At 39.5% G+C, this 12433-nt stretch overlaps 1 protein-coding gene across 3 annotated transcripts in view; it reads right to left on the bottom strand.

Moving 5' to 3' along the window:
* htr4 (5-hydroxytryptamine receptor 4) overlaps positions 1-12433 on the bottom strand; it is a 180060-nt gene that overhangs the window by 92417 nt on the left and 75210 nt on the right. Inside the window, exon 1 of one of the 3 annotated variants that reach the window (XM_030397374.1) lies at positions 7917-7955. The exons of the other annotated variants lie outside the window; for them this stretch is intronic. Coding sequence (XP_030253234.1) covers positions 7917-7942 — 26 coding nt within the window. The 5' untranslated portion in view covers positions 7943-7955. Of the gene's footprint in view, positions 1-7916; positions 7956-12433 lie in introns of those variants that run through there. 3 annotated transcript variants of the gene reach the window in all.

Below are 12433 nucleotides of genomic sequence, written 5' to 3'. Positions count from 1 at the left end.
ACATGGCTCTATGTACCTTAGATTTGTTTGCAGCCATCACATTTTGAAAACTTTCCAAACATAAATGCAAATGTTCAGTCCCCACAACAGAGTTGAGGCTGTTTGTGAAAATGCAAAGCTATAATTGGAGCAAACGCTGCAGATAAGAGAACAATACTCCCAAACCAAAAAAATACAAAGGCGAGAATTAGACAAACGTTGACAGATTTGGCTGAGATCTCTTAAAAAGAGGTAAACACCACCTGCACGAGATGTACAAAAGGAAGGCAATCATCATCAACAGCACACAATTGCATCAGTCAGTCTCACACATGGATTCACACGTCCTCTTCAAATCAAAACCCATTCACTCGTTCTGTTTAGTTTTCTTTTTTTTATTGATGACAACATCACCTCTTCTTCAGTGAGTACACTACCTACCACTACCACACACACACACACACACAAACACACGCATCAACCACAGTGTTTCTACAGCTCGCACTCAAACAAATGTGCCCCAATACGCTCATCAGCATTTCAATGCCTCATTTTCCCCACATTTTCAGGCTCGATTTTATGAAAAATTCATATCTTCTCATTCTAAATCACAAACTAGAGCCGCGACAGAGAAACGCATCCTAGAGAGATTCATCCCGTTTACCAATCTAAATTCATTGAGTCAGTTGAGGCCACTTTTCACGAAGCGGTGAATCAAAATTCTGGTGTGAAATGCAAACTGTCTCACAAACAGCACCAACAATTGGAAAAGTTGGAGTTGCAGTTTTCAGGTATGGAACTTGAATTTTGCTGCCATTCACTGCCGGCTTAAATTTGACATGACTCATTTTGTTGTATGCAGGAAGAATTCTCTGAGTCAGGAAGCTGTCAGTGCTCATACATCAAAGTTGCGTTTCAGGTGATTGGACAACATTTGACCAACTGACAGATGACTGACAGCAGCTCTCCTTTGCCGAAACATCAACATCACCTCCTCGCTGTGATGAATGTGCTACTTGGGAAGCAGTCCCTGAGTTCTGATTCATGTTTTGAAACCAGGCAGGCATATCAGCTGTTTGTAGAGAAGGCATCAGAGCGTTTCCTCTGTCTAATTTAAGGTGGTGAATCATGTTGAACTTTAGTTAATGTTCATAAAGTTCGGGAATGTGAAGTGACACGTAGTTTCCTTACGATAAAATACAGCACAGCTCACTGATTGGTCTGGCTCAGTTGCTGCAAGACTCCTATGAAATTTTCCTCATATAAGCTGCCAAAGCAGTTCAAGTTACCATGTTACTTTTGTTGTACTTTTGTCATGTTGCTTTTTGGGACATTTCTCTTTATTCAGTTGCGTGAGGGACCTGTGCTGTTATCAGACACGCCCTTGCTACATGCTGCTGGCTTATCCATTCACACTGGTTCAGTTCGCCAAAATTTCAAAATTTCACCCCTCGCCACCGCTGAGACTTTCACACAGAGGAGGGTGCGGAAAATTGGCGTAGGATCCCCGCATCCAAACGGCAGTGTGAACTGGGCTAGTGACGTAGTGTGATGTCACAAATTGTCACGGAATTAAAGGCGGGGCTGCTGATGAGGCATTTCTGGGGCAGTGTTTTCCGTTGGAAAGAAGAGCTTCTGTTGACACACACTGAAGGAAAGGAAAAAACTAAAAGCATCATAGGTCTCATTAAAATCGAGTGTCAATTAACATTCATAAAACATAACTGTAGCTGTAGCAATATTACAACTTTACAGTTTAAGTTATTAAGATCTTATTTTGTAGTCTGCTAATAAAACGAAGATCTCCCGTGTCATGCAATGATGGACCAAGAATAACTGAACCTATTTCAGACTCATCTGCACTCCTGAGTGTGATGTAGCGACCCTGTCTACCTGAATGGACAGTTAATGATGCGTGACCAATGACAGAGGCAGCGAAGGACAATAAGAGTCCACAAATTGCCCGGACATTAAATACACTAGAGAGGCTTTAGAATAGAAATGGACCTCAGAGGTGTGTGTGTGTGTATGTGTCAGTGTGAAACCCGATAAAGTCTGGCCAGTTGGTTAACATAGGATGCAATCCCATCTAATATTCTCTTGTTTTGTTTTTCAGTTTTTTCATCTTTATCATTTTGCTTTACAAAGCGAAATCAATACAGAGCTGCAAAGCGGGCTTGAAGCGGTGTGTCACCACTGGAAAGACTGCTCCTGAATAAAACTGGGATGTCTTTGGAATAGAAAGATAAAGGTATTTTAAAAATTTGTGCCACATGAGTCTAGAGAAATCTGAGAAAAATGCTTTGGTAGTTCCTTTTGTTCAAAAGGTAGAAAACCAACAACACGGTGATGTATTCCATCCTTATCAAACTGGATCTAATCAAATGTAATTAACTGATCTCTGATTAACCTGCACACTCCTCTCAGCTGTGAAAATGCTGCTTAACTATTACCAATAATTGACACACTGTGGGGGCTTGACCACAAACTTGCGGAGGAAGACATGCTGTGGAATCTATTAATACTGTTCACTCCAAGAGGTCAGTAAAGGTCACAGATTACTTTAAAATGAAAGCAATAATGAGGCTCAGATTTTTTTCAGCACTGCCCCCCCATCCAACCCTCCATCTGCAGCTTCACAGAAAAAAAAAATAAATAAACATGAGTGAGTCACGGTTCTGAATTCAGTCAGAAGTGAAGGAAACAAGCGGTTTATTTCTCCTTTTCCCGGGAGCCAATTCCTTGTGTGATTTAAACTCAAATTAGTGACAGAACAGCGTGAGGCATCAGACAACCGCCAGTGTAAATGTGGAATAAGAAGCGCCGCGAGTCATTGGAGGCTAATTGTCTTCATAACAATTTCCCAGAGGCACAAGGCGGGATTCTGGCAGCTTCATACACACACACGCGCACACACACACACACACGGTCCTGAAGTTAAAAAAACACAAGACATGCCACTTAATATGAGCTCAGCCACATCCAATTACTTTACATCAGTTTCTCTGGTAGTTTGTCCATTTCCCCTCCAATTATCAACCACTTATTGGTCTCATCCTGATGTCAGCTCGGCCCATAATACAACAGGGGAAATCTGGGAATGTGCTGCACCTGGGGCCCAGTCTGAAACCCATGTGACCCACCACATCAGCACATCCTCACCTCCATCCACAGGCTCATTAGACAACATTCTTCAATGGTGAGGTAAATTACTGCCAACTCCCAAAAACATGATTGACATCTCTTTATGTGGATAATTTTCTGTCATTTTAAAGTGTGAATTGTCTGATTTCTTCCCCATCAAGTTAAATAGGGAGCGTGTCACCGTGCTGCTCTATTTCGAACCAAATGGCAGCACCGCATGAGTCACAGCTATCAGCTTCTATTGAGAACTCTCCACTGTTCATGCTTTGCCAAATTCATGGCAGAAGAGAAACTCCCACTTAGAGAGTTGCATTCATTAAACTAGAGAATTTTCAGGAAATTATAACAAAATTAAAACACATGAACAGCACTAAGGCCTCTATCTTGCGCAGGCAGTGCACAGAATTAAACATTAAAATTCAGATTTTTTTTTTTTCCCCCAATGTCCAGCATCTGAAGACCACATACATGTCCCTCACTAACTGCCACAGTATAATATGTGACAGGTCCTGGTGTACCTGGCTCTTAAAGGAAATGAGAGATGACACTCTGATTAGTTTAACTTAGGGTTCACCAAAAACACACAGAAGACTAACACAGAGTCGAAATACAACCCGTTTGCACCATGCACCTCATTTTGTGCCTAGATTAACCACCTTTTAATGAGCAAAATGGACTTAGACACGCCCCAAACACAGTTAAGACTGAGTGGATATGACCTTCTAATTAGAGCCCTGTGAGTTTACAGCCATGTGAGCAGATCTGTCAGGCCGTACTGAGGTTGTAGCTGCGTCATCAAGTTACCTCTAACTGTGGAGAACTGTGATTTTTTTTTTTTTTTTTTTTTTTTTTTTCCGGGGAGTCGCTAGTACTCAACATTTTCTTCTGGTGGCTTTGCAGCTCTATCACAATTCTTACCTATCTGTGCCCTTTGTCTGTGACCCTTCACAACATTGCGACAAATTAGATACGATTAGCTACACATCAATAAGACAGAGGGAGGTCACAAACAACGTGTCTTCACTTTTCCAGCAGCTGTGAGCCTTTCCTGTGAAGTCCTTACTGCTCAACATCAGTGAGTGGGAATAAATCCCTGGCAATCAGATAGAAGTTTAATACTTGTGTCTACAAACTGTACATGTACAAATGCAAGTAATGTAATGTGCGAGAATGGCACTCATCCCCTTCTGATGTTAGTCCGCTGTAGCATCATGATTACTTAGACACACAGTGAAAGTGGATCACTGAATATTCGCATTTTCTCGTGATCGATTGACTTACGTGAGTTAAATTTTGAGCATTAAGCTGTAAAGAACTGTGCAACAATAGAACATATTTTCCCAAAGTCCCAAACCCTCAAGTCGCAGGTAGAGCGCACGATTCAGAGGGCATACAGCGTTGTTTACATACTGACAGAGAGAATGTTTTGGCTGTAATAAAGTGACACATTCATCTTCTGAAGGCTCCTGGGGGAAATTAAAGCAGTTGATGGTAGCAGTCAAACACCAGTTTGTTGCCTGGCAACATGGTGGACCAAGTGTTCATGACTCGTCGCACCAGCAGAGAGACGCTCAGACCAGCCTGCTGATTAAAGTCACACAGCAGAAAACGATTATATTTAGTCAGCGAAGGCGTTGAACAAATGTTACTCATGTTGAGTCTAAACACCACTAAATGTCAGTGATGTTTATGTGAAACACCTCGTTACCAAAGGTACTCTTACTCTATTGTTTCCTGAGAATAATTACAGCTATTGAAGAAGTGGTATTTATCCTGCTGTACTGTACTGGTTCTACAGGCAATTAGACTGTAAAATAAACACAACTCAACTCTAAACCTCTCGTGTTTCCAGTGGCTCTCTCCCAACCTCCCATCTATTATTTACAACAGCTCATTAAATACACTACAAGGAGTTTTAAACTGGTTATGAAACAGTCTCACTTTAATACCGATGCCTCTGTATGACCTACATAAGCAAACAAGACCATCAGCGAGAAGATAGGCTACTGCTGTGTAGTTACTCCAATTATTGTTAAAGCCCGTCACCACGTCAGATTCTGACTTGTTTTACTCATTTTCTAGCTAATCCAGGAGTGTTTCTAAATATTTTATACCGTTTAGGAACTAAGATTTTCTCAACACAAAAGACTTTTGTTGTAGAAAACTATGATTAAAAAATGTTCGTTGTCCGCCATGTTTAAGACCCAACACTGACAAGCTAAAAACAAGTGTTTGATAGTGAAGCCTATGACTTGATGGTTGTACATTCAAAAATGCATGATATTTGTGAATCTCGTCTGTCTGTCTACATATAAGCAGTGCATCCCTGTCGGTGATGGACATGTGCAGCTTCCTAAAATCCCTTGTGGTGTCGTCCCAAAACCGACAGTGAGTTAATGACAACAACATGATGGCTTCAGTGCATAAAGCATTTGTACAGTGAAGAAAAAAAAGCTCTGTGGACGCACTTATCCATAATTCAGCAGAAAGTAAAACACAGGTGGTAAAGGGAGACTAAGGACAACCTGTGAATACAAATTATGTGAATTAAAGTTAATGACAATACATGTACCTTGTAACCTTGTAATTACACGGTCTTGCCACTTTGAAAGTTGGCTTCAAAGCCTGATGCTCTCACTGGAGGCTTGGTTAAGTCAGTGCTACTGAGCAGAGCAGCTTTGTCAGCTTCTGGCCAATTTGCTATTATATAATTATTTAATATATCGTATCTATATATTGTTATATAATGTGGGGGAAAGCGATGTTGGCTTTTCAGACCTGTTCCCGGACGTGGCTGAGCCTAATTGAGTAAATTAGGAGAGCGAGAACATTTCAACAAAAAGTTGACTAAGATTTATGTTTTGTCAATTTATAATAGAAAACACTTTCTTTATATCACCAACTAAAACTGGACCAAAACTATGAAGGACAAAAATGACTAAAATGTATATAAAATCTCCTTCTAAAGACTGACACTAAATCCTGTAATAGCTGCCATAATTTAGACAGTCCTGTTAATCCAAAACATTTACATTCACCTTGTTGGGAGTTGCATGATTTCCTCTGGATAGGAAGAGTGTTAGATATTGTAATATTCAAAGTAACCACTGCCTAAAGCAGTCAGACAAATGTACATTAGTAATGAGTACAAAAGGGCAACTGAGTGTTACTTTTAGTATACCATATGCGTTTTGGACACAGGCAGCGTTGGAAGGGTCGGCCGCTGCAGCAGACACCCCACAGCATTCATTCACTCTTTCACAAACATGCATTGGTCTTCTTCTTATTATTATTGCAAGCGTAGTGCATATTTTTGCATAATGATTGCTTAGAAAAACAGGGCATTTTTGTCATTTTAATGAAGACATCACAATGATCATCACAAACATCTACAGATCTGATCTGCAGATATGCTGTTGAAAAAAACGAATGTCAAAACAACTCAGTTTTAGACACCTAAATAGACAATTTCACCCTATTTCTCCTTTCATAACTGCACTTCAAACATTTTCTCTTGTATGGTAGGCGGAGATGAGCTGAACTACTGTAATTAATCTGCAGCTACAACAAACTGACTGTGTTGAGATTGCTCATTAGCTTGAGAGCACTATTATTCAGGTTTTGACAATAATGTCATATGCTCTGTCCTGATCTGGTTATACTAAGGGACTTGAATGGTTGCTATGTGTTGGAGTGGAGTATCCTGCCTGGAGATGGATACCCGCTGAAACTCTTAAGATCTGGAATAAGTGCAATATTGAGTGCATTTATAGCTGAAGGGATTCCCATACTGGTTTCACTGAGCTCAGAAAAGTATATGAGTGTATGTCCAACAGTCAGAGGCACTGAGAATGTTATTAAATGAAGGAGAGGAGACAGATATGGAAAGCAGACAGAGAGTAAAGAGAAAGAACCCAAAAAAAGAAACAGACGGCCACAATCTGAGCGAAACAGACAGCACAAATAGAGAGATGATGGAGAGAAGAAGAGGTGGAGCTGCGTCTGCAGACTTTGTCCAGATCTCACCTTGGTATGACTGACCCACATTAATCCATCATTCTGTGTCATTACATTTGCTGAGCTCAAACAGCTTCATACTTCACTTGAGGCAAGAAGAATCAGGGTCAGACTAATGTGAATTTTTTCCTTTCTCTATACACTGCTCAGGCCTTCAGCTTAAATTGGCTATTAACGTCCTTTGGACCTTGTACAGAGAGTCGATCATCAATTTTATTTTACCAGAAGAGGGGGACAGTAAGAACTTTTGTTTTTCAGCACTTGCCCTGTTTCACATTAACTCTCATCCACACACTGACCTCCAGTCTTCTGTGATTGGTTACTGAGCCACTGCAGTGTGTGCACAGCAGATGTAAATTATCTCTAAGCCAACCTGGTACAATGCATCAAATGGCAGCATTTGTGTTTTTAATACTACATGGTCTCTTGAGTAATAGTGTGGATGTGGTATCTCTTAAGGAAACACAGAAAGTAGTTTAAAGAATGTGTTGTGTGTGTTAATAATTCGCATTCTAAGAATATGCTATACTGTAGGCAACTGGACTTGTTTCAGTTTCTTGAGGACGTTTCACCTCTCATCCAGGAGGCTTCCTCCATTCGTCAGAAGTATTATCATGACCCGGATGACTGAGAATATTGATCAACATTTCTAGAATCAATTTTACTGGTTGTGTATAGCCTTATAATAAATGCTTTGCAACCGACCCTGAAACCCTAACGCTTCTAATGCTAACAAGCTAACTTGAGAAAAGTTACACATCACCATGTAAGCATACCAACAATGAGGCTGTTCACCATCCATCCTGAGATATCCAATCATAAGTAGACAGCTTCACGCCTGTCAGTTCACACCCCTGCTCTACGTGCCCCTCACTTCCCCGCTCTACATGCAAATATCCACCTGCAGTACATCACAGAAAAAAAAGACACACAAAGAAAGAAATATCTTCACATATAATGTTTGCCGAATAACAAGAAGGTTAAATAGTTAAGAATTTGTTGAGCTTTTTTAAGGCAGTCTGGTGACTTTCTCCAGGGACAACAAAGACATATAATGTGTTAGTTACTGTTTACTGTATTTGTAAATTTAGACATGTTTAGCCCCATTATATGTTATAGACTTACAAAATGTTGGTGTAAGTGCTGTTGGGAGGTACAACGCCCTTAGACATGAAAACAGAGAGGCTGTTACTGTGATGCTGTGACAAACTGACACTAAAAACAAGGAAGGAAGCATCTTAACGTAAATAATGCCTAATTCATAAGAAATCACAAGTGGTTTAGAATTTTCAATGGCCATTTCACAAAGTTTACTAAGTTCCTCCTCACACACGCCTCTTAAAATTACATGATTTGTAAGTCTGGGGATATTGTGGTTACTGGTTTAATGTTTAGTGGAAGGGTAAACTAATCACCTCCTGGTTCCAGGTCCATAGGCTACTTCACCCAAACACCTCAAAAAAATGCAAATTTTGCTTAATTCCTTTAAAGCTCTTTAAAATTTCTGTATCTTAAAATATTGACTGATTATAAAACCTACTTTCTCAAAACATTTCTAATGAAAAAATAAACACCTAACATGAGATGCAAAGATCTTACGATAATATGAAACAAGTTGTTGATCGTGGTGCAGTGTGCGCTGGCTGCCTGTCTGTCTATGTGTAATGTTGCTTGTTAAGTTGACAGAGCTGAGGGAGCAGCTGAGTTTTGGGGAACTGCACACAGGACGCTTCAGACGTGACACATCTACTCGCAGCATGCGGCAGCTGAGCTTTGCCACAGTAATCAATGTAAGCTGCTGCACCGCCTACAGAGACCACACATCCCTGCTGCCGAGCCACGCAGCCCACCTGAGAACTTCTCGATCCTCTGATGGAGAAACCGCAGGAGGTCGACTCAATGAAAGCTAAATCTGTACAACATAATGCAACAGACCTTTGTTAAGCTTATAATCATCCATGTGTGTTGAGTCTGTGTCAGACAGGTTTGTTAAAGCTACAGTTTGATTGTGTTGTGTGGCCAGATGTCCTAAAAGTACCAGACTTGGTTCCAGTGTTTTAGTTTTTCCACATGAAAGTTTCCTCCTCGCCTCTATGAATTCGATTTACAGTTACAGTTAATTCTATCCAAACACAGACTCTGTTTGTGTCAGATTTCCTCCAGCCGCCCCTCCTCACCTGCTGTCTTTGTTCAACTGTGAAATTTACTCTATTGATTGGACAAATTCAAATCATACACAGGCGGTTGCTTTTTGTGCGTGAAAATGTATTAGCTCAAACTGTGAAGTTTGTTGTTATTCTTCTTTTAGAATGTTCTTTAGAATGTGTTCCCATAAGGACATTTGCGTCACATGAATACAGCCCTGTGTTTGCCCCTCTGCAGTTGATTAGATGTGTCCTTACTGTTGCTTGGTTACGTGTTTTCTTTGGTAAAGAGAGGCCTGCAAAGACGCTGATGGTTTTTCTAAACACACCATGAGAGTAGACTTAGTGCGATGATGATGAAGAAAATAAAAAGGAAAGAAAGAAAGAAAGAAAAGTATGTGTTTAGATGTGATGTTATTTTGTTTTGTTGCTGCTGTTTATTGATTCAGACCGATGTTGTTGTTGGTGGCAACCTCTAGTGGCCGTAACAGGTACGAAAGTAAAAAGGAAGGAAGTCAGATAGTTTAAAGACAACTAATGTCTGCACAGGGCTTTTTGTGTCTTGTGTTGAACCTTTTAACTTAACTTTTTTAATTTAAGCCATCTAAATCTCAATCCAAAATAATGCGGCTGTTTCACAACATTTATAACATAACATGCTAAAATCATGTATTATCTATCAATTTAAGAACAGGTATATGTGTTGTTTTGTGAGCCAAGGCTTACAATTTATTCTTTTGTTTGGGTATGATGACACATTAACCAAATTACTTTAATGAGTGCCTAAAATGAGAAAGCCTCCCTCGCATCACCCTGAACAATTACACATTTCTTATATCATCAGTTCAAGATGACTCATCAAAGAAGATATTTGGTATTTTTGGCTAAAGTGTCTCTGCTACTGTGGGTGGACTTGGTTTTCATTTAAACATTTTAAATGTTCTGCCAGTACCACTGGTTTTCTCCATAAAGCGCCTTTACATTCTTATTTATTGAAATGTCTTCACACAGTTTTGGCTGTACAATGTCTGTATATGCATAAATAGAGCAACATTAAATGAGGACATATCTGATATAAGAATAACTCAAACTCTATCACTTGAAATAGGTTTTACATTTCTGGCTAATATCTAAAAACAGATATCTGAATGAATGTAGAGAAAAAGTTAAAGGTTTATTTTTTATTAAAGTATTTTTAAAACATCAGGGCTGGAGAATTAAATGAGTCCCTTTTTGCCACATGAATGGATGAACTGAGGAGTCTCTGAACAGCCTGAGGGAAGAAGCTGCTCTGTTCTGATCAGTTACAAACCCACTGGCTACACCGAAAGCGCCGACACGAGTTGTGTCCCCCAGGGGCTAAATCACCATCAGACAATAGCCACTGGGTTCCCATATTGAATTCAGGTGGCATAAATTCCATATCTGCAAATGTGGGTCAAAATTAGATTCTGGAGAGAAGCCCTCACACTTTGATCCCAAGGGACTGTCACCAAACTGTGATGTTTGACATTGCTGAAGCATTTCCTGCTTTCAGAATCTAAAGATGCTGGAACATGTCTGGACGTGATATAACAAATCCAACATCTTGCCACTTAGTAAAAGGGAAAGAAAAATGGGTTACCAAAATGTGATACACTAATTGCTTTTGATGCAGTGTCTTTACTTTGTTTTCCTTTACTCAAGAAAGTTGGAGATTTAGAGAACAGTTCAATTCAGAGCTGACTCAACAATGAAGATTATCTGCAGAATGAGCTAATAACCGTCTGTCAGATAGTAGGTTTCCAGTAGCATCTACCCAAATGTCACTTTGTTGAGACATGAAGATAACCCATTAGAATGCGCCTGCACTTTGCACAGTGTAACATATTTTGGTCTGAGCAGGATAGACGTGACGGCAGAGTTGCTCTGCACAGTTTAACGACCCCCCTGCAGCTCCCCTCCCACTCAGCTACAGTTCACCAAAATACATAACAGACGCTGGTGAGAAAAGAAACCTGGAGTGTGTGCGCCAGACGAAAATGCCACTTTTCTGGCTCAGAGCTTCAATGCGCATCGGGAGCAAAACACAGTCCACAAACTGGAGAGATGAAGCAGAAACAGACTTCCTCATTTAGAGCTGCCTTGTTTGATTTTTAATGAGCCAAGATCAAGACAGACACAGTTTTTCATCGTGTATAAAAGACACACAGACATAATATTTAAATGTTTGGCTGTTTATATAAAAAGGAGGGGTGACTGTGTGTTTGTAGCTGTGTCAATGTGTGTTTGTGTATTTTTTGTCTCCTTCATTACCTTTACAGTTATTTGGTTGAGTCTGCGTCAGTCCTTTTAAGGGACTTTCTAATGAGTTTAAGTAATCATTTAGTTTATGAAAAACACATAAAAATACTTAAAAGGAACAATTATATTTGAATAAACTATATTTCTTAATTCGCTGAATTAAGCTCACACACACTGTGATGTTTGACATTGCTGAAGCATGTCCTGCTTTCAGAATCTAAAGATGCTGGAACATGTCTGGACGTGATATAACAAATCCAACATCTTGCCACTTAGTAAAAGGGAAAGAAAAATGGGTTACCAAAATGTGATACACTAATTGCTTTTGATGCAGTGTACTTTGTTTTCCTTTACTCAAGAACTCCCAGGGACCTGGGAGCTGTATCATTCAAATATTCTGACTAAGTCAGCTTTTTTTCTCATAACCCCAGACTGCAGCTTTAACATTCATCCCAACGAAAGTCCAAAATATAATTTATATGTATAATTTAATTTATGTATAATAACTATACATTGTGTCTAATTATGTAGAAGAAGTTTATGAACATCCATTTAATCATGCAACCCTGTGTTATGAATATATTACCTTGTGCCTTGTAAGGTCTATGTATAAGAAAATTCTAGAAATTCCTTACAGAAGCACAATACGTAGGACAACATCAATTATTACATTGTTGTTCTATCATGATGCAAAAATAATAACAATATTCTAATCCTTCCTACACGGTCAGATTCTTGAAGTCCTACTCAAAAAATGTTGTTCAACAAACTCAATAATATTTTTAAGCAGCCCATCCACTGATGATTTTCATGGTGTTTATTTGCAGCATTTCTTAGAGAATGTAATGACTAATGATAAGAGAGAT

Source organism: Sparus aurata, chromosome 18 (genome assembly GCF_900880675.1).
Source record: "Sparus aurata chromosome 18, fSpaAur1.1, whole genome shotgun sequence".
NCBI lineage: Eukaryota > Metazoa > Chordata > Actinopteri > Spariformes > Sparidae > Sparus > Sparus aurata.
The sequence above is the reverse complement of the archived record's forward strand: the minus strand, read 5'-3'. Positions and strand labels throughout refer to the sequence as shown.